The sequence below is a fragment of the Puntigrus tetrazona genome, chromosome 19, assembly GCF_018831695.1.
Source record: "Puntigrus tetrazona isolate hp1 chromosome 19, ASM1883169v1, whole genome shotgun sequence".
Lineage (NCBI taxonomy): Eukaryota > Metazoa > Chordata > Actinopteri > Cypriniformes > Cyprinidae > Puntigrus > Puntigrus tetrazona.
This window is the reverse complement of record NC_056717.1, coordinates 3,746,851-3,769,489: the sequence shown is the minus strand read 5'-3', so window position 1 is coordinate 3,769,489 and position 22,639 is coordinate 3,746,851. Positions and strand designations below refer to the sequence as shown.

General features: G+C 38.1%; 2 protein-coding genes across 2 annotated transcripts; both read left to right on the top strand.

The window, feature by feature from the left end:
- The first annotated feature begins 3,085 nt into the window (after positions 1-3,085).
- Positions 3,086-9,633, top strand: srsf4 (serine and arginine rich splicing factor 4). The gene is made up of 6 exons (XM_043217898.1): positions 3,086-3,264; positions 4,408-4,550; positions 6,056-6,165; positions 7,648-7,856; positions 8,011-8,082; positions 8,503-9,633. The coding sequence occupies exons 1-6, from the start codon at positions 3,158-3,160 to the stop codon at positions 8,960-8,962; spliced, it is 1,101 nt and encodes a 366-aa protein (XP_043073833.1). The 5' UTR covers positions 3,086-3,157; the 3' UTR covers positions 8,963-9,633.
- A 449-nt stretch (positions 9,634-10,082) lies between these two features.
- Positions 10,083-15,266, top strand: tmem200b (transmembrane protein 200B). The gene is made up of 2 exons (XM_043217088.1): positions 10,083-10,524; positions 12,925-15,266. The coding sequence occupies exon 2, from the start codon at positions 12,961-12,963 to the stop codon at positions 14,149-14,151; it is 1,191 nt and encodes a 396-aa protein (XP_043073023.1). The 5' UTR covers positions 10,083-10,524; positions 12,925-12,960; the 3' UTR covers positions 14,152-15,266.
- The last annotated feature ends 7,373 nt before the right edge of the window (positions 15,267-22,639 follow it).

Below are 22,639 nucleotides of genomic sequence, written 5' to 3'. Positions count from 1 at the left end.
CAGGACAATATCTATAAACAGTGGGGAGTGTTTATGGCCAAATGTACAAGCACTAGCACCACCTAATGCTAGTAAGATACACTTTAAGATACCTTTTCTTTAGAAATGCCATCTTCAGTGCCCTACTGCAATCACCAAGCCACATGTTTTCTATACCAAAAGTCTTTCATACGCTTTGAGTGAGGTTGCCAGGTCTGCGTAACAAACTCAGCCTAATCCCGTTGCATTCTGGGGAAGAATGACTATCAAAACTGATTGTAAATGTCTCTAAAATCACCTTCTGAGAAGTCAAAGCCCTCTTCAGAAAAGAAGACTGAGGAGGAGTATATAAAGGAGTGTATTTCTGAGTGAAAATTGTTCGTGTGCTGAAATGGATGTGGTTGGGGACCTCTGAGCTACACAACAAGGTAGGCCTGTTTCTTAAAAATAAAGGTACTTAGGGACAATGTCTTTTATATATTTTCACCTCATGAACAATCACATTTAGAGATGCAACGTCAATCTTTCAGACATTCTCACTAAATGTATGTAGAAAGCTACTTTTATAATACCACTCATCATCATCATCATCATCTGTGATTTTAGTTTACTTTTGGTTAAGTTCTTAAATAAAAAGATATTTCACTTATAAACTGAAGTTTATTTAATCAGTTGTACTTTCCACATGTTCCACAAACATTCAAAACTGTGCATTCAAGGAAACTAGATTAATAAGGCTGACTTGTGAACATATATACTGCTATGCATATCTGTTAAAGAAATGTAGGAAACACTTTACGCGGTGTGAATATTACAGTTTTTAACCTGAGTTTAGCAGTAACATATTACCCATAATAGAGAGATAGATAATATAACATATATTCAGTAAAACTATAGTTGCATTATTTAGTACAGGAGTGTTTATGGACTAGTGCACTAGCACCACCTAGTGGTAAGTTATGATTCAGGACAAGAAATCATCACATTTTAAGTAGAAAAGAGTCTGTAGCTCCTGCAAGGAAAGCGCATAAATATTCTGGTGAGCTACCAAACAAGTACGCATCCGTAATGCAATTAAAGTACTCTATTTTCACGCACTTAATGAACAAAAATGTTATCTTTAGTACTTAAGATAAACTTAAGATCGTCTAAGTGTACTGTACACAGCGTGAATATAAACTAAAATACACTTTTAACATGCTACCTGTTTTTAAAAATGTATTTAGCTACCACTCGTAGCACACTTTCATACACTAGCACACTCTAGTGTGCTACAAGTGGTAACTAAATACATTTTTTACAAAATAATCACTGAAGAATCGTTTTTAGTTTATCAAGTACAAAATTAAAGCGCACAAATAGAGCACTTTAATTAAGTCTACTTGTTTGTTTGTTTTACCTGGGTCTATCATCGTAGCGCCATTTTGGAGAATATCCGCTGAAAGCACTACGCACTCTGTCACAACAGAGATGAATTACTGAATAAAGTCGTTATTTACAAGCTGTTAGGGGTTTTGAACGACATCGGGGTTACTGATTTATGACAAAAAAAATCATTTTGAGGTGGAGTATCCCTTTAAGCACTGCTTGGACATTAAGTTCCTCGCCCACTTTTTTCTTGCTTTCTTGGCTCCATCGTTAAAGCCAGCAAACTGTTGAAATAAATAGACATTATGCCGGTTAGGTTTGTTTTGAAGCATGGCAGCTGGTCATTCGCTGGTCCTGAGGAACTAGCTCCCGCTCAGGACCAGCCTATAACCAGCTTAAACCAGCTGAAACCAGCTGCCACGCTTCAAAAAGTACCTAACCAGCATGCTCTTTTTTCCCGCCTCCTGCTGTGTCTGTAGCTCTTGTAAGAAGTCTTTGAGTGACTCGCTCATGTCAGATCTTTAGTTTTCTCTTTCACGGCCTCTCTGTGGTTGTCAACACGATCTTTGAGAAAGGCTCGGCTGCAAAAAAGCAGTGAACTAACTTTCAAGTCTCTGCTTCAGGAGACACATTATATCTGAACGCACGGCATGGGGCCCCCTGGTGGACGCAGGGCCCTTATGCAGTCTCTTACGTCTTTTATGAGGTAGAGCTGGAGCTGCTGAGCAGGAAGAGCACATTCTTCATCATCCCCTCCAGGACATTTTCTCTGACTGCAGTGTTGTGGAGAATTGCGGTAATAACAGAGCAGCTTTGGGACAAGTTTATAGCTCCAGGCAACGCTGGAATTGTTGATGCAGTCTCCTGCAGCCCTTTCCAATACAGAACGTGTCTTTCCATGGGCCTGATTTAACCTTTGCTTTGCACTTTACAGTCATGCATGTGCCAACTTCTCTTAAGAACAGTCTAAAGGCTTAAAATGTGTGTTTTGTGTCACGCTTGACTTGTATCGTAATGACTGTTAGGCTGTGTATTGTAGAAATCTTCACTTTAGCCAACTTTAGTTTGCAAAATAAAAAAAAAATAAAATATATATATATATATATATATATATATATATATATATATATATATATATATATATATATATATATATATATATATATAACAAAACAAAAATAATAAACAAAATATATAAAATAAAGTATTTCATTCTACATTTTCATTTAGATATTTAAAAAAGGATGGCATTGAAAACGTGCTTCAATCATAAATCCAAATGAAATACATGAATTATTCTGGAGTCCAAGAAGTCTATTTTAAGATAAACATAAGCTAAATATTTAGATTAATTTTTGTTTATGAATTAACAAAATCTATCAGTATGAACACAAACTTTATTTAAAACGAACAGCAGCTTTTTTTAGCTTGTGCAGTGAATATATATATATATATATATATATATATATATATATATATATATATATATATATATATATATATATATATATATATATATATCAGAAAGCAATTGTTTCGTTTTATTTAAAAAGTTTTTTTTCATGGACAGTGTTGGATGTGGGTCCTTGGTGCGAGTTAATTTCTAGATTGATTAAAAGTAATCTAAATTATTTTAGGGATCAAAGTCAGTTAACGAGAAAAATAAAGCAACCGAGCAGCTGTTTGGTATTTTCACAATCACGATAAGCGCCGGGACTTTTATTTTGGAGAACGCTGAATAGAGGACTCTTACTTTGAATCTCGCGTATGTTGTTGCTGATTCTCCACGCCGAGCTGCTGCACCGGGAAAATGTCTCGAGTTTACGTGGGAAAATTGAGCTATCGCGCCAGAGAGAAAGATGTAGAAAGGTTTTTTAAAGGCTACGGGAAGATTCTGGAAGTAGATCTGAAAAACGGGTGAGTAATATTCTCTCTACTCGAGCGAACCGAATGTGCAGCCGAAGCGACCCCCGAGACATTAAGAAGGATAAGCTAATGTTTCTTTCGCTCCACGCGAATAAAAACACAGCCCCGGAATAAATAAAACGCTCCTAATAATGAATTGCGCGTTAAAATGTATTTGGAAATATAAAGTCGGAATTAAATCCGCGTTTTTAAGGCGGAGTTATTAGCGGTTTTAGCACAGCAGGCTAAACTCCATTGTTTCCAGGTTGGCCTCGATTGAGTGCTTCGTTTTGTTTTTTACAGTCCTAGTCGCCAAAAATGAAATATAGTTGAAATTATTTATTTTATAAACGCAACAGGGTCCAGAACAACAACCTCAGTGAAAAATGCTGTTTAACTATGATATAAAATTATTTATTTTTTTAAATGTTTTTTTTTAATACAAAGTATATGGTCAGCGTTTGAGTGAAACTGATTATTTTAATCAAACGAGCGTTTTAGTTTAGCGTTTTAGAATGATCGTCAGGTTTCATGTTATCTAGCGTTTCAACATTAGCGCGACCGTTAGTGGTTATATTTTTAGTTTATGTGTAATCTTTCGAGTTTATGTGCTCGCGTAATTTATTGCAATTGTATTGTTCATTAAAAAAAAGCGTACACGCGAGCTCGACGATGAAAATAATGGCTGCGCTGAGGGGGAAAAAAATGGTACGAACATTTCGATAACTCGTGCCTAAACGTGCTGTTTCTATAGGAAATGCGACTCCGGAGCACAAAAACAGTTATGCATAACCAGAAAACTGTACGAATAGGCTTTCCGTTGATGTGTGGTTTTAGGATACAGCTGTGTTTGGCTGAGACCCAGCTATTTAGATAAGTCTGGCATCTAAGCATGCAAAAGGAAAAAAGTTGTCCAAATAAAGTTAGCAATTAGTATTATTAATGTAGAAATTGTGTATTAATATTCACTACAACAACAAAAAAAAAAACTCATGGAACGCAATGCTTATTATCCTAATGATTTGTGACATAAAAATAGATTATTTTGATCCATAGAGTGCATTGAAAACTGCACTTAGCTCGCCTTTTCATTAAGTCAAATATCTGAAACGGATGATTATCTGCGTTTAACGTCCCAACCCGACATCTCTTCAGGTATGGCTTTGTGGAGTTTGACGACCCCCGTGATGCGGACGACGCCGTGTGCGATCTGAACGGCAAGGACCTTTGCGGGAAGCGGGTGATCGTGGAGCACACCATAGGACAGCGGCGTGACGGCGGCAGCAGATCTGGGAGAAGTAAGACACTCTCGCAGCGCCATGTACCAAAAACTGCTCGTGTTGTCGTAGGAGCATCATTTTCTCTACTTGAAGTGAAATCTGTACAGACGCTGAATGTTTTCAGGCTTCTCAAATGGAGGGTTCGGTGCTCGGGGTGCCCGTGATCGTACTTTGTAAAGCTTTTACCGGTAATGGACGTTTCCAGAGGGTCGGCGCAGGTCTTCAGGTGAAGGACGAAGAATTGCAAGATTATTTCTTTTAGAAGTTAACTGGTTTGAGTTACTAGTTCACATAAACGCTGAAAAGTTCTATTAAAGCACTCAATGGTGATGTTTTAAATGATCAGTGCATCGGATTATCTTTTTTCATAAATCATAAAACCGCAACCTTCATTCAGCTTACAAAGACGTTAGGATATATAAATATATATATATATATATATATATATATATATATATGTATGCAAAAATCATATTTTATTTTTTTTAATGCATCACAAAAGTACAAAACATCCAAGGATAACAACAAAACACACTTAAATATGTAGCAGTAAATAAATGCATTAAATAAAACGCCTAGTGCAGAACTGTCCCTTTAAGAGCACCCAGTCTCTGTATGAGAAGCCTGAAAAATGTATATTAAATTCCAAACATTACTACATATACAGTTTCTTTGAGCTTTTTTTAGGTAGTGAAATTGTATGAGTGGTAATCTTTAGAATATAACTGCTGGGTGATTCTTCAGTTGGGACTATCTTTTTGTCCATGTAAGAATATCTGGGATTAAAAAGAGGATTTATCTCAAGTAAGCTCAAGTGTCCCTGAATGAAGAATCACCGTGATGAACTAGGCTAGCAATTCTGAGTATTGTAGTTTCTGCTTCACTATATGCAGATAATAACTGTTGCAATACAATGATTGAGTTTCTTATTTTTAAAAAAATGGAATAACTTATGTCAAAGCTAGAAATTTAACACTCAATGTTTTATTAAAAGAGTCTGACCGCCTGCCCCTTTTGCCGGCCATGGTGTCCCCCTTCCCATGCGTGTGGCTCTTTGACCAAACTGGGCCCCTGGGCAGACCATTAAAGCGAGCCAATGTGAAAGAGGACCGCTTTTCCCATTAAGCCGGGTGGTGAGGATCTCAAGGGGTTTAGGAGATGTGGTTTGAGCTCTTTTAGGTGTTTTGGTTTTGTTTTTTTTGACATATTTCCCTTTCCCCAAATAATTAATCTAAGTGCAGCGTAAGTATGTTATTTGGTGGAATGTTTTCAGTTCTTGAAGAAGATAGTTCACCTAAACATTGTCATTTACTCAATCTCATGTGATTTTCTAAAACTTAAAATCAGTTTGTAGTTGAAGTAAGTTCAGTTTTTAAACATACTTTTTCTATCATTTTGTAGAGATTATTGCTGTCTCAGTCTAAATCTTTTAAGTGTTGCTGTGTGTGAGATCCACAGAGTCTCTACTCTGTTGTGTCTTTCCTGCCCTGAACGGTGTGCATCTTGCTCTCGTCACTCTGAAGGTAGTCGGTACGGTCGTGGAGGAGGGGAAAGGTACGGCCCGCCCACTCGCACAGATTACAGGCTGATTGTGGAAAATCTGTCCAGTCGCTGCAGCTGGCAGGACCTGAAGGTACGCCGACGCTCGCAAAGTCACACTGAGCTCCAGAGATGTCATTAGCAAGGACGTAACGGTATCATCAACAACGTCTCGACCTTATCACGACCGTATGAAACAATTGGTCTTGCAGACAAAAGTGTCGTTTTTAACATGAAGGTCAAATGAAATGAAGCCAAAGCACTATATGGCTTAATCCATCTGCAAATGATTAAAAGGCAGTGCTGCAGAATGTCAAAAGTTTCAACACGTACGTATTTTACCAAGTAATTCCCATCTGGGCCCGTATTCATGAAGTCTTAGTTCTGGAAACAAAATTCGAACACGTTCTAAGAAATGTGGGCATTTTCGATTTAAAGAAAAACTTAATTCAGAAAGCATCTTAATCCTTAAGAGGTCATAAGGTCCCAAATTGTTAGGAGCACGGGCGAGGACTGTTAAGATGCTTAAGTTTTTCTTTAAATGGGCAACACGCAATTCATGACACTCTACACATTAGTGATTGATCTTATTAGAGGCGTCTTAACATCTCAGACAGGTATGCCGTAGCACCAGACATGGAGGTAATCGCTACATTTAACAAACTTGGACCCAAATCGGTTACATTTAAAAGTTTTTTTTAAACTGGCCATCACAATCTTCTATAAGAAAAGTGATCGCCCAAATGGACAACAATATGGTAGTAATTTCAAAGCCAGGGCTTATAATACACCCTGCTCCTAAAAAGCGCTCTAATTTCCTTCTTGGACATCCAAGCAGTCGCATTCTTCAAAGGACTGTCATCCTCGCTCAGATCAGAGTTGCTCTCAGAGTGGTCCTGAATCACTTTCAAGCTAAGACTTCTAGCTAGAAAATCAGATAGATTTGGAGCTCTCTGAAAGGTTTCTTAGAATCTTACAAATAAGGGCCCTGTTGTATATCGCCAGAGTCGCGTTTAAGGCATCTGTAAAAGATTAAAAGCTATTATTCGGTTGCCGATCCCTCGCGTGCAATCATCAGACTCTTGGTCTTATCCTTTTAAAAGCTTTTCCCAGCCTTTAATGCAGACTATCTCAACTGTTGCTTGTTTCGGAGAGTTTCTGCCTTTTTAGTCTCCTCTTCAGCTGGTGAAATTCATGCTCAATCGGATTTAAATCTGGAGCTTGTGTAAGACTTTCTGTCTCTTTGCCCTGATAAACTCATTGACTGAACTGCCAGAATGTTTTGGGTCAAGGTCATGATGCAGTACTTCTGATGAGGCTGGTGGTATTTCCTTGAATATTGGTAGCCAGGCTGTTTTTTTTTTTTTTTTTTTACATTGTCCCAATACTTAGGCTAACATCAGATTTACTAATAGACTAAATCTAATAGGCTAACATCACATTTAGAAACCACCATTTTAGCAAACCCTAAGGATGCACAGAGTTGAAACCCTTATGTACCTGTAAGCATTTAGGAAGTCAGTCACATGATCAGCGGCATGTTCTTGAAAGTCACCATCATGTCCTGAATTCACAGGACTACATGCGTCAGGCTGGTGAGGTGACTTATGCGGACACTAACAAGGGCCGCAAGAACGAGGGCGTCATTGAGTTCAGGCAGTACTCGGACATGAAAAGAGCCCTGGAGAAACTGGACGGCACCGAGGTCAATGGAAGGAAGATTCGGCTCATCGAGGACCGGCCTGGTGCCAGACGCCGCCGCTCTTACTCCCGCAGCGCCTCCAGGTACCAGTCAATACATTTATTTGCTTTGAAGAGGTGGGAGACATTTAACTGAGACTTAGCTTGTCACAACTTGATGTCACGATATTAGCTGTGAGCTAAGTTTACATTCCTTGTTGTAAAAGGTGCTTTAAAGTTTCTTGCTTGCACCCCTCAGGTCTCGCTCCAGGAGCAGGAGGTCCCGCAGGAGCCGGAGCCGAAGCCACAGCCGAACCAGCAGCCGCTCAAGGTGGGCCACGCAAGTCAATTTAAGACTTTCCCACTAGACTTTCTGTTTTAGAAAACCGTTAAAAGGTCTGGTTGGTTGTGTGCAGTACAATACTTCCATTTTATATAAAAAAACAAAACCTAAATGCAATGCATAAATACCTTCATGCCGTTTTGTTCATAATCATGCAGTTTCACAGAATTATATTTCATAACGTTTTTTTCCAGTGTTTTTGCGTTGGTGGTCTAATGAATGAATTCGACAAACTTCCTCTCCTACGCCTGATACGCTGTGCATTCAAAATTAATCACATCCAAGTTTCTATATTCTCTCATGACTGTAGCGTAAGCACAGTTTAGATGTATGAATCCTCTAGAGGGCAGTAGTTGCGCTATAATTTACGTGAGGCTTCAAGGGTGTTGATACGTTCTGTCTTTCCAGGGCCTCGGGCTCACGGTCACGCAGCAGGTCGACCAGCAAGAAGGCGAAGGGCAGGAGCGGTAGGATGGAGGAGAGCAGTAATGGAGCTCGAAGGGCAGGTGAAAGCGCTAGGGATAATAGCACGAGCTGCAGCCCCCCGAGCAAAAAGAGCAAGCGGGAGAACAAGAGGGCTCGCTCCTATTCTCGATCCAGGTCCCGGTCCAGATCTCGATCCAAATCGGTGAACGACAGGGACGTCTCCAGAGAGTCTGGGTCCAAATCTCAGGAGGGAAACAAGAGCGGCGACGAAGGCCGGGCGGCTGACAGGGCACACCGCTCTAGAGCTCATTCTCGATCCAGATCACAAACGCCACCAGATGCCAATCTGAGGAGGGAATCCAGATCCAGATCCAAGTCTCGCTCACATTCGCGCTCGCGATCTTATTCCCGATCTCGGTCCCGCTCAAGGTCACGTTCTTAAGTTTAAAAAAAAAACAAAAAACCCAATTGCCGTTGTTTTTCCAGTCTAACTAAACATCTTTTAAAACAAAAATATATCTTAATTTTTTTTTTTTTTTTTAAACCCCGCTGACAATTTGTCTCTAAATGGTTAGATTTGTGCTATAAAAAAAGACAATGTGTGGTTGAGGTAAGAAAACAATCCAAATTCAAGATATCTGAAAACAAGTCTGAATATGTTACTTTTTTGTGTAAAGCAAAACGGTGCATCTTGTTTTTACATATTTTTCTTGAAAAAGACAAAAATAGACTGATTTGTCTAAATGTGTCTAAATGTCGTTCTGCCCTACGTTTTTCTTCTTTGACGCAAGTTTTTTTTTTTTCTTTTGTCATAGTTTAGTATTAGGGAAATTGCTTGCATATTCACATTTCAGTATTTACTGGTAATCGTTAACCTTATGCATTTTTTTTTTTTTTTTTTTTGTAGCGTTTTTATTTTAAAATTTGCTTGCAATATATTTTATTCACAAAGACTGAGTAAAATTAAACCAACAGTAGATGTCCTTGCCTTTGCATTGTATATTTAGAAATGTACCATAGTTGTTGTTAAGCTGGGGCAGAGTTTATGGTCTTTTTACAACAAAGTTCTCCATACAAAAATAATAAAAAAATTAAAAAAAAACTGCCTCACAATACTGTGTCCGTTCAGTTCATTTACAAAGTTGTTTTGTGGTGGGTTTATCAATAGAGTTAAGTGTAAACCGTTTAAAAGGAAATTGACTTTCCAAACCAGTACAAATATGGAAAACAAAAGGTGATTTTAGTGTGCTATTTACCATTCAATGAAACTAAAAGAATATCCAAAACAATGAGAACAGAGCTAACGTTTCTCAATAATCAAATGTATGCTTGAGAAATGGTACTTAAACAACATTTGACCTCAGTTAACTAATTTTATTTTTTTCAGTAAAATATTTTCCCGCCTTTTAATGTTAAAATGGTTCCACAAGATGTCGCCAACATTCAGAGAGAAAAAAAAAACTCTGATGTTTGATACGTTAAATATATTTGCCAGATTTTCCATACAGTTTTCCTCTTTATGTTCGCTGAGCATTACATTACAAACGCCTATATTCATAACCACCACCAAGCTCTGAGCGTTTTTACTCTTTAAACCCCCGAAGAGAGCGGTCTAGCCTGTTGAATGTTTGTGTAACGTGTTCTGCCTGACTGTATGGAAAGCGAACCGAAGTCTGGTCGCTCCATTGAGCCTCGTCGAAGGCGGCGCTCTCCTCAACACTTTCCTGAGGGGAGAACGCGAAATGTGGACACTGGTGAACGGACAGACGGCGGCTACAGATGATGGAGCGACCTTTACCTTATCTGCCTTCAGAAAGTCCGACATTTTAACCCTTTGCCGTCCTCTTTTGGAGAGGAAGAGCTGTCATGGGAGACGCGCGGCACTTCGCACGCGTCTGGATTGATGGAGCACCGCGAAACTTCGCAGCGGTTGAAGAACATCACGAACATGCGTGTCCAGCGCGGTAGAACGATGGAACCCTGAACCGATACGTCGTAACAAAGGCAAGTGAACGCGTTCTCTATTGAGGCGCCTTTGATGCGTTTGGGACCAGTAACGCCAAAGCGCCAATTTCAATACTGACTTGACCTTATTAGAGGTCGATAGATCTGTAATGTTATTGATGGAGTCTAATCTCAAGTTTGGACGCAAATCGAGAAATGGTGATGTCAGAGCTGTTTAATTCCATTTGATTTTCCAGAGAGGGGCATAGATTGAGCAGAATGAATGAATTTGAGATTGATCCCCCTATTAAGAGAGAGAAAAAAAGATGTTTTGGCGTCTGTAATCATTTTAGGACAAGCTGGTCAATCTTTGAGAAGCCGCCAGAAATGTGTCTGAAATTATAATGAATTGGCTCCAACAAAATATGACCGCATTTGGTGCATTTTTGAACATTTGATATGGTGCATTATATAAGATATGCACAAATTTATTAAGAAAAAAGTTTTTTTGTAATTTGTGTGTGTGATATTACATCTACAACGTGTTTTATGAGGCTTACAGCGAAATGTCAAGAATGATTATGAATAGACCTTTTTCTCCCCGTTTTACATGCGACATGGAAATCAGTCTGTCACAATCAATTACGTGTATTTTTATGCCAGTGATGGCAGGAATATTTTAGCGTTCGGACATGAATGTATGCAACAGTAAAGTTCAAGTCAACATGTCTACTAAGAGATGACTTGGGTGCTTAAATGATAATCTGCACGAATAATAAAACGGTAATTTGAAACATTCAGCACAATTTCGGATTGAACGATTGATCTGCATCTGCTGTTTATATTTTATACTCTTGTATAATTAATTTCACCCATTTGGAAACCAGAGTCAACAGCCATTAAAAGTAAAGCTGAACTTGGTAATGGAAAAAAGAGGTCTGGAATTCATCAGTCCAGCCTTTTGATGAATCAGTCCAAACATATGCTCCGAGATGCATGCACTATAGATTGTTTTTCTGTGTGCATCTCATTTTACGTTCTAATTTACATTTTGCTTTGCATAGTTCTAAAGGAAAAAGTTCAGTCGTTTATGATGCAGTACGATTTAATTAGGGAATTAGTGCCAAAATTGCATATTATTATTGTTGTTGTTGTTCTATACAGATTTTGTCATAACCTCAGTGTTTACGTTTGGTCATACACTTTGTATTTTCGAAATACTGACATGTTGCTTACAAGTTCTTTGTGATTTAAGTATTCCAGCAGAACATTCAAAGCATTTCCCATGAGTTTAAACAAACCAAGTGAGTTGGCGGAATTGTAAATGACATTTTCAGAGTTGTTGAGAAACCTCTGCCAATGGAGCGTTTGTTATTCCAGATTGAATTAGTCACATATAATTTCTCATTTATGGACTGTTGTTTTTCCCCCCACATTCCTCCTCGGCCAAAAGTGGCAAGGACTTTTCTTAGAAAATTCTTAGGGGTTTAATTTATTTTTGCCTCGGTCAATGCAATGAGCGCAAGGTTTCCCCTGCACACCTGTTTCTTCTTCGAGTTAAAATCAACGACGTAAAGAAATGACTTAAAATCAGCTAAGCTTGTTTGATATCTGGAGCTCCTTTGGGAATCCAGCTGGGTAGTTTATCTGTCAGTGTATTAAAGAAATATGTCATGCCTTAAAACTAATGCAACAGTTTACAAATTGTTTTAGGGACTGGGAATGCTCTTGCTGCAATAAAACACAGCATCAGCCACTTTACTTCTAAGTATATTTGGGGCCTATATGATTTATTTAAATACAGTTTATGATTTGTTTGTGGTACGCCATCAGAATGGTGTTACTCTATGTATACATTTCTGAAAATCTCATGCTGCATTATGTTTCTGAAATTGAAAAAAAAAATCGTTGATTCTTTATGCTGTTTATCTTTGAGTTTTCCATCAAAATTCAAGACATGTTCCCAGACTTTTTCCTTTTTATTTCACTTCAAACTCATCCAACAGTTTGTAAAAACAGTTATGCAAATACAATTAAAGTCCACGGGCTATTCGTACATTTCATTAATTTGTTTACACAGCACAATGAGTCGAGAGCTTGACTTGTATTTAACCTGAGCCATTCTTTTAATTTATTACTATGTATTAAGAGCTTTTTACAGGCTGTAAAGTAGAAATCACTGTGCTTGTTTTCTTAAATTATTTACTACAAGACAAGCCCCTATGGATCAAATATTAATAGAAGCCATAATAACAAACAGGTCTGGGTAGGAATAAAGACACTAAAACTCCCAGGAACATTAGCATCAATGCTTCAATTTACAGTAAACAAGAGGTTATAGTAGTTGTAGCACATATTTCATATCCGAAGCAGACATTAAGATGTAAAACTTGAATGCACTGGTGAATGATTGTCGACACTCAACTGTAACATCTCGCCTTTCCCTCTTCACCTTTTCAGACTCCCATTAGGGACCATTACAGACCAGCCTATGCCATGAGGACTCAGAAGTCCCGCGGCCAGACGTCAGCCACACCTTCCCGCCAGCGCTTGCCACGTTTCAGTCTTCACTCCAGGAAAAAGAAAGAAGGTGTAATCCAAGGAAAGCTGCGTATCCGTTCCATGCCGGGTGCCTTTCTGGTGCTTGGGGTAGTGGTAGTTGTTGTTGGCACCGCCCTTGCCGTGGCAGGCTACTGGCCGTACAGGGCTCATCGTTCAACAGTGGACACGACAGAGGAAGGATCCCCCGGAAGCGCTTCAGCATGGGGATTAGGCTCCAAAGGACTGTTGTCTGCAGCAAGTCTGGTTCATAGCGAAAGGATGAAACTACTAGGACCAGTCATCATGGGAGTGGGACTCTTCATACTTATCTGTGCCAATACGGTACTCTATGAGAATCGGGATAGGGAAACGCAGATGCTTCTTGCGCAGATGCGGAGCGTGATTTGCTCTGTTTCTGCCGCCGTGCCCTCGGCAGACCTCTTGCAAGTGAACTCCCTCGCCAGCCACTACCAATGGGTCAGCAGTTTACCTGCAGCCCACCTGAACATCCTCTGCCTGCAGGAAATGTCCAGTTCGGAGCCTCTGCTCCAGGTGAAGAGCATGGACGAGGAGGACAGCGTTCAGCAGCAAGACACGGTGCACACCGATGTCCTTTATCATCAGGACTCTTCCTCCACGCCCTCCATTCACTCCTCCAACTCCTGCAATGACAGCAAGGAGGGACGAGGGGCCAACTCTGCACTGGATCTGCGACGGGAAGGTCACTTTGGACTAAGCAACTGTATGACCGCATCCTCGATGTCCACACTGGGTGGGGAGGACTTGGAGATCTTCTCCATCCCACCCAGACGTTCCTACAGCATGAGCCACAGGACTAAACCTCACTTACCATCCAGGGACCTGGTGCATCCAGAGGACAGGTCCTTGTCTTTGTCGGGTCACCATAGACTGCTCCCGAGGCAGTCCAGCTCAGAGGTGTGCGTGAACATGTCTCACGTTACAAGCCTTGACCTTATACCTGTGGAAGAGCAGAGGCACCGCAGCTGGCCTCGGCTGGACCTCGGAAGTGCCAGAAAGTATCTCAAGCTGGAGAACAAGGAGGACTCTGTGGACAAGCTACTGGACCAGCTTGAGCAGCAGTGCTTGCAGCTGAACAAAAGCTATGGCTCAGGTCCCTTTCAGTGAGACGAGGTTTAATCATTACTTCAAGGTCAATGGCTTGGCAGATCGGAAGGAGCCTTATATAGCATATACACTTGGAATTACCCAAACAACAAAAAAGTGCAAGTTTCCAGGGGATATTCTTTGCACAGTTTTTGGAATCCCTTGAGGCCAACTAATTTGCTCATTTCCAAGACCTAGCCATTTATCTCACCTGACTAGTTTTGGTAACTAGCTTATTCGGAGATTTGCGGTGTATGGAATTGCATCGCCTGCTGCCCTTGACGCTGTGGAGATATAAGCCCACGTCCTGAAGGAAGCTGGGGACGGAGGTATTTTACAGTCATGGGAATGTGCTAAAAAGCTCGTGATGTCATAGTTGATTGGATGGATCCCATTCGGAGGGATCCGTTTGTGATTGTTGCCCTGCTTGTTGCTAGGACACGTCAAGCAGCATTGCTTAACCTGCGAGGCAGAATAAACGAAGACCTCAGCAGTGACTAGATTCAAAGTAAACACATTTTTGACTTCCGAATTCAGGTCAGCCAAAAAGCACTGCTCTGGTTTTGATAGTCACAAGGGCCAAAAATGGAGAATGCTGGTTATTTGACCAAAAAATCTAACTGCGTGTCTACTATTGGATTGTCCATTAGAGTTCATTTATATGATTGAGGTAAAGCAACCTCAATTGGAGTGTCTGTAAATCTTTCGTCTATGGTTTCCCCGAGTATCTGTTCTTCTTGTATTTCACCTTTCTTCCATCTCTGTCTGCCGGCAGTGAAACAGAAGCATCGATGACGAGGGCGCAGTGCCCTCCTGGCTTCATTAAATAAGGTGATCAGTGTTTTTGCATGCACTAATGCGGGTACATAATTGCTTTCCCTTTAAAGGGCGGAGCTGGACCGAGCCCCTCCTCTTTGCAGTGAGAATGTGTAACTTCACTCTGTTTACAAAAACAAGGCAGTCACCCTGTCTCTGTTTCGTCCGTGTAGCCTGTTTCTGGTACGCTGTGTTATTTGCCGTGCGTTCTCAATGTATACTGAGCAATATTCACAGTCTGACTGACCGATCAGATCCTTTACACCACCTTTGAACTGAATCCCATGCCTGTGTTGCAAATAAAAGGCAAAACAAAACCACTTTAACTGTAAGCGTCTGTTTGCTGTCCGTGATTTTAAGTTGATTCAAGGTAGCATTAGGGGGTCAAGGTGTGGCTTTTTATCTGCAGCATTTTTTACCCCTGCTGGTAGATGCTATAGCCAAAAGATCCTTTCTCCATCGATGGACACTCATATGCTCACAATTCACAATTTTTATATATACTGATCCATCATATGGCATTTTCATCTCTTTCATAAAAATAAAAGGAATTGTGTATACGAAGGTTACAGAATAGAGGTGAGAAATATGTTTTACAAGGACATTCGATATTGCACAAACAATAATGTTGTAATATTCACATACTGCATTCTGATTGGTCTACTGATCTATTTGAACACTGACTAATTGGTTTTTTTTTTTCTTGTATCCTTTAACCATACATAGTCACAGAGATTAGTCGTGCAGCATGTTTTTGATATACTTTGGCCAAAGCCTAGAAATACAGTTATCAAAAGCTATTAACTTTACTTTTGCCATTTTAAATAAACCTCAACTGGTAAAAGTAATTTAACTTGTTAAGTTCTACGAGTAAAGGTTATGGGCAGGAATCCCTGTTATTTAAAGTGCAGAGAGACGTAAGATGATTGAGCAAACCTCATCCATGCTCTTTGTTAGATGTGTACAGTTTGGGCAAGATTATGGATGTTTGATGTTTGTAACCACTCTGCCATACGGCCTTAAAAGCAAGGTCTGATTCAGTGATGATGGATGAAAGCAGCGTGAAAAAGGTTTGCTTTTATATTTCCAAGGTGCTTTTATTGATATTAGACTACTCAGACATTCTGGTTTTTTTTTTTTCTACCTAACTTTCAGAAATTAATTTAGCTACGTATTGTACTCCATTCAAACTTTTCAGCATTCTATTTATTTTAAGATATAAATGTAGAATGAATTTGATGTAAGTTCACACACTGGACTTTGTTCTTAGATTTCTACGTTTTACGTTCTACGATTTCTACACTGCGAAATCTAGGTAAATCTAGGTTTATTTTGGGGCATTTTGTCACTTTTATTGATGGAGACATTGGATGTAATGACAAGAGCAAAACTCAAATTCATATCACCTATGAACCTCAGTATATGATAAGTTTCTGATGTCTGTTGCTTTAAATGTAATTTTATTACATGTCTTGAGTAGCTCCGCTCCCAAATACTAGAATATGGAAATAACTTCTGTAATTTGTAATTTCAGATTACAATAAGTGATGTTCTCTTTCTGTATTTTTTTGTCTTGTTTTCCAGTTTAAATGAACCGGAACATCATTTACTTGTTTCCTGTGAAAAATATGTTTCGTACGCCATTAACAAATATTGGTTCTTTTTAACTCACTTAGCTTTGTTAATTTTTTTATCTTCAGTAACTGTATGTCGACTTGAGGATTAAATGTTTCAGAAAGCAAAACAAAAATACGGAGGAAGTTTTTTAAACATTTTTTACAATTTTTACATTTTTGTATTGCATGCTATTTTAGACTTTCCCTTGTGATTTAAGACCTCTTAAGTCCCTAAATTGTCAAAAGGGTAAAATATGTGACTTTCTGAGACCAGTGTTAAACCCTGTTTATTTACCACAGATGGTCTAGATGATACACACCACTGTAGATGTTTTTTTTTTATTATAATTATTTTTATTTATTTTTGCTATGTTATTTATTTTCCCAACTGTTGCTCAGACAAGTTTTACAGAACATCTCATTGGACTGAACTGAAGATTTCTGTGAAGAGCATCGTTTTCAGTGTTCATTGTAAAAACTGGATGTCATTTTTTTACGCAGGAATTAATGAAGTGTGACTTGCAAAGCACTTTTTAATCTATTCCTTTCTTGAAGCAATTTCTAAATTAAGAAGTAACTAAAAAAAAGCAGGGTAATCACTTTTCACTGATAATCATTATAACATTAATTATAACCCAGTGGGCAATTAATGTTAAAAAAGACATCAAACCGACGTCAAGAAACTGGTCAAATATGCAGATCAAGTCAGGGCTAATATTTGAGGTCAATTTGATATCAAGGTGTCTTCTGGGAAGTGAACTAATGTATCTTCATCGTTCAACACCTGAATTAATATCTAAATAAATTCATTGTATTTTATTGATATGTATTGGCCTTAAAGGGAAAGGTAGATGCTTTTATTGATTTTTCACAAATTCACGTGACACTTAATTCACTTCCCAACTTTAATAAAAAATAGTAAAAGTTAGTTGGAGATTAACGATTATTTGAGTATTAAACTGACATTTTTTAAACTGACATTTAAGTAAATGTGCTACTTTTATTTGAATGGAGTTAAAATAAGTTGAAAGTAAATCCCAAACCAATAATTTTACCATGTAAATATTCAAACAATCAGGACTTGTATGTCTTACAAATTTGTCAGATCGCAATAACATGCTATTATGCATGCAGCTATTAAAAAAATTACAGAATAACACTAAAATATGATAGAATGTTATAAAATGTCCTTATATTAAAAGTGTTCAAAATATCTGTAAAAAAATAATATTTAAAAATAAATTAATTTTTATAACTGTAGTTATTTACCAAAATATTGATGCTACGTGAAAAAAAAGTACAATAATAATTAGCACCGCAGAAAGTGTAATTGACTTCAAATTTTGATTGCATTCCAAATAGAATATTTGGCAACACTTTATTTGAAGGTGTCCATTATAAAGAGTAATTACCTAGTACTCAGTAGTAGCCATTTTACTTACATGAAAGAATGTATTTATCATGTAACTAAGTTATGAAACAGCAATTATGTAATTATGTAGATGTGAAAGTCAGCTACAGACTGAGTCTGTTACACAGCGACTTATGTAACCAAAAGATGGTCGCATATGTGTTGCAGACTTTATACAACATAATTATAGACATAAGATACTTAGAAGTGTATCAAGACTGTACTTCATGTGTATCTGTACTGCACACCTTATATAGCTTGCATTAAAATAAATGTAACACATTTGTAATTGCATTACAATTACAGAACATTATAAGCCACTTCAAATAAAAAGCATCAACACTGTACTTACTGTAAGTGTACAAGTAGACAGTGTAATTATATATGTACAACAGTAGCTGTATATTAAATCTACATAGTTACAAACTAATTACAGGCTGCTCTATAACTTAGTTACATGATAAGTACAGCAGCTACTACTAAGTACATAATTAGGTAATTAGTCTGCATTACGACTCTTTAAAATAAAGTGTTGAAGTGTTGTCCTGTGAAAAAAGCTAAATAGCAACCAGTCAATAACCAGCTAATAACCATCTCTTATACATTTATTGACATTTTTCCAAAAAATACGCTATACCTCAACCTTACTGAGTTCCAACGTATTTCTCATGTGACCGTCTTCCAGACTGATGAATGTAAAACCCAGAGGAAAAAAAGCAGACCAAAGTTTGGTGGGTTTGGTTCAGTGAGTGTCTGTGATGGAGGAGGGGAAGAGAAATTCCCCTTCTGTAATTATCCTCAGCAGTGTTTTCGTCAGGGGCCAACTTTTCCCCCCCTTATTAGGTTTTATGGCTCCTTCCGGGCAGGTATGCAGTCTCTCGTGATCTCTTCTCATTTAATTGGTCATTTACAAGATGGCTTCTGCGATTCTAACAGCTTGTAAAGCTAGCAGGCAAGACCCAGGCCTTCTTTTTTTGCCAAAAACTTCAATGAGGAAGAGTTGTGTGTAGGTGGAGAGGAGGAGGACTAAAAAACAGAACTGATATTTGTCTCTGTGCAAATTTGAATATGATGTTTCAAACAATGACAACATTACTGATTTTGCCGATATATATGACTTCAGTGTGGACTGGATGACATTTTGCTGCACAGTAGATATGAGGGCAATCATATATATATATATATATATATATATATATATATATATATATATATATATATATATATATATATATATATATATATATATATATGATTGATCTAATCTTATGCACGTAATTGTTTGAGTGAAAAGAATGGTTAATTATGGCAATATTCCCTAAAAACCGAGGACATTCAATTTCAAAAAGAAAATTATTTAAAGAATTTATGTTTTAATATTATGGCATAATGAAAAATTGGCTGGTAGGTGGACAGGGAATATCACAAGTGTAACAATGTGGTAAAAAAAAGATTTATTATTATTATTATTATTATCATCATCATTATAAGAAGTAGTAGTAATAGTAGTAGTAGTATTACAAGACATTGATCCGTTCAGAAAGTTATCTGTATAACCTAAAGCTACAGTACTGATAAATGTTTCATGCTTTCTTTAATTAAAGTATATTAATTAAATCAAAGCAACATTTGGTGTGTGCATTCTTTGCGTTTATAGCAGCCCTCGGTGTACTTCGGCATAGTTTCTCAGGGAGGTTTCTTGAAGCATCTTCAAGATGTTGACGCGTCTCAGTTTGTTTTGTTATTTCATATCTTTCCAGGCGAACATCCCAGTGATTATTACAGTTAATGGTAAAATGCGAAATGAGTGTCTGGAAAAAACTGATATTTCCTACTGACGATTAGATTGATGTATATATTTATATATATATATATACCCCTATCCGCCTAGGTTTATCTTGCTCATGCTGTCTTTGCCAACAATTATGCAGACATTATGTTTGGCAGAGTCGTTGAGATTCATGGCAATCTTAGACCGTGCCCTTCATCTCAGATAAATTGGCACGGCGTTGCAGCTAGCTCTTTACCAGACAAATTCTCCTCTGGCACAGGGTTATTAGCCACCCTCAGCATCTGCAGTGCATTAACAAAGTTTAGCAAAAGCTCGCGCAGTTTCAAAGGTCCTCTCGGCACCTTAAACATGTCGCAGAAGTGTGTTAAAAACAACACCTCTCCGCGCTAAATGCAGCCAGATGCAGAGTTTTTGAACTGCAGGTCGCTGTATTTTAAAGTGGATTATAGTTTTGAACAATACGTCATGTAACCGAGCGCTTTGGGTCAGAGCGTGCTGTTTGAGTTTGTTTATATGTGTGTGTTCAGGATGTTAGCGGGAGGGTTGTATAAACGGCCTGGGTGTAATTGTTTTTTACTGCTCGGGTCCCAGAGGCACGGTCTCGTTGGCTTGTGTGCGGCCAGTCAATGGGATCCAGGTGTGACAACGCACATGCTGATTCGGAGCTAGTTTATGTTTTGGCGAGTTAGTAGCTAATTCATATGAATTCACGTGAATTGTGTATTTAAGTACAACCTGCTTGCACCACACTAAGTATTAGAGGTATCAGGGGTGGGTTTTTGAGCTGTTTTATACATAAAGAGCTAAGTTTGCTAATGCTTTAGTGTGATATAGACCACTTCGGACATTTTACTAACTGTAAGTACTTCGCTTGTAACTAAATGTCAGCTAGCAGTCATTAGAGTATTAGCATGGGTGCCGTCAGCTGGTGTCACAATAATCCACATGTAATTGAAGTAATCATCAAGCTGCATGTAGGTAATAAACAAATCAGCCATTTTTTTACTTAAAAAAGTGCTTCTGGCTAGAAACGCTGGGATGTTTCAAACCAGCTATGTGTCAGATGTGGACTAACCTGACTGCTGTGTTCAGTTTTTTCATTACAATTTTAACCCAAGAGTTGCGTTAGTCCATATCTGATTCAAAGTTGGTTTAAAACAACCTGGCAATTTTGTCTGTTTAAAATAATCTATCTCCCCTAGAGTTAAACAGTAGCACGTTAGCTGTAGCTTAGCATCATTACCGTCAGAACCGGAGATCAGCTGAATGGATGAAAAAAAAAAAAAAAGAGACATGTTATTTTAATATCTGGCAACACTTTACTTTGATGGACAACGGATAATCGAACTGACTGTAAGTACCATTGCAAGACTGTTATAGTTGATATGTAGTTACATATACAGTAGTTATACAACCTCCAAAGTGCATTAAGTCATAGGACTTTTTCGGTATCCTTGATTATTCTTCCGATTAATTTTCTGCATTGGCATCAACACATTCTTCAGTAAAGATCTATAAAATAAACAAACCATCTCTGGAACGAAGCAAATCATAACATTGAATTAAAAAAGAAGGTACAGGCCTGTAGTTTATTCACGAGGGAACAAACTCATCCTGCGCACTGGTTCCATAAAGAACCCGTAACATCCACAGAACAATTTCATTCCACAAAAGGTTCTTTATAGCAGGAAACGTGACCTTTTATTGCGTGATTATTGCAAATTTAAAATAACACATGAAAAAATGGTTCTTTTAACTAAAAGGTTCCTTGGAGAACCAAACATGGTTCTACTATGACACCTTTTGCAAGCTTTACTTTGCATGACTGCATGCAGCATTATAAATATCCGTGAATAAAAAAAATGACAGTATAGGCTCGTTTGAGATGTTCCTCACCCCGCCTTCAAGCTAGATGAGTGCAGACGCTGCAGCGAGGAGAGGAGTGGAATAAGACACATAATAAGGCGTATATTGCGTGATTTGTGCCTTGCGGTTAATAAGGTGTAATTTAAGTCCTTTATTGGCACTGATGGTTCCAGAAGAACCTTTAAGATTCATGGAACATTTACAATGCACAAATGATTGCCCATAATAGGGGCACTGTAATTACTAACCATCATGTCATTCCTAATCTATAAGACCTTCATTGTGCATAAAGTTTTCATAAACAGGTCTAAAGATTTCAAGGATTTTTTGCCCCAGTTTTAATTAATTGAACCAGAATATGCAGAAGATGAACTGAGAGTGATGGATGTTCCACACACATGCGGTACTCTTGTGTCTTCTTTGCAAACAAAACGTATTCTTGCAGCTTTGTAAAATTACAGTCGACACTGATGTCACATGACTACTTTAATGCTGTCCTTACTACCTTTTTGGGCCTTAGACGTGTCGGTTGCATTGCTGTCTATGGACGGAAAGCATCAAAAATATCTTTTTTTGCGTGTTCTGAAGATAAACGGAGGTCTTACAGGTTTGGGACGACGTGTTCAGAATTTTTGGCTGAACTATCCCTTTATTGTGAAGAGGACACACCGTCCTAAACAGAGAGACTAATGTGACTATGGACAAAGATATACAGGCATATTTGTACATATCTCAATATTTTTGAAATATATCACAATTTATATTTAAAAAAAAGCTTGTTTGATATGATGCAAAAATCTGTATTCTCTTCTAAAATGCTTGATATTTTAATTCTGATATCACAATACAACCTCTCTATATGGGATGTGTCTTGCTTCTAAAAAATCTAAAATACATGTCTGTATATGAGTAAAAAAATTAATGAAAAAAGCGTTGTGTTTAGTACTTTTGTGTCTTTTTCATCATATTCATTTTCATATAAAAGCATTAGAACCTTTATCTTTAAGA

Excerpts from the sequence above, each read along its gene's own strand:
- srsf4 (XM_043217898.1), top strand. The coding sequence starts at position 3,158 with ATGTCTCGAGTTTACGTGGGAAAATTGAGCTATCGCGCCAGAGAGAAA. Across the intron at positions 3,265-4,407 it reads GAAGTAGATCTGAAAAACGG|GTATGGCTTTGTGGAGTTTG; the intron begins GTGAGTAATATT and ends ACATCTCTTCAG. Across the intron at positions 7,857-8,010 it reads TACTCCCGCAGCGCCTCCAG|GTCTCGCTCCAGGAGCAGGA; the intron begins GTACCAGTCAAT and ends TGCACCCCTCAG.
- tmem200b (XM_043217088.1), top strand. The coding sequence starts at position 12,961 with ATGAGGACTCAGAAGTCCCGCGGCCAGACGTCAGCCACACCTTCCCGC.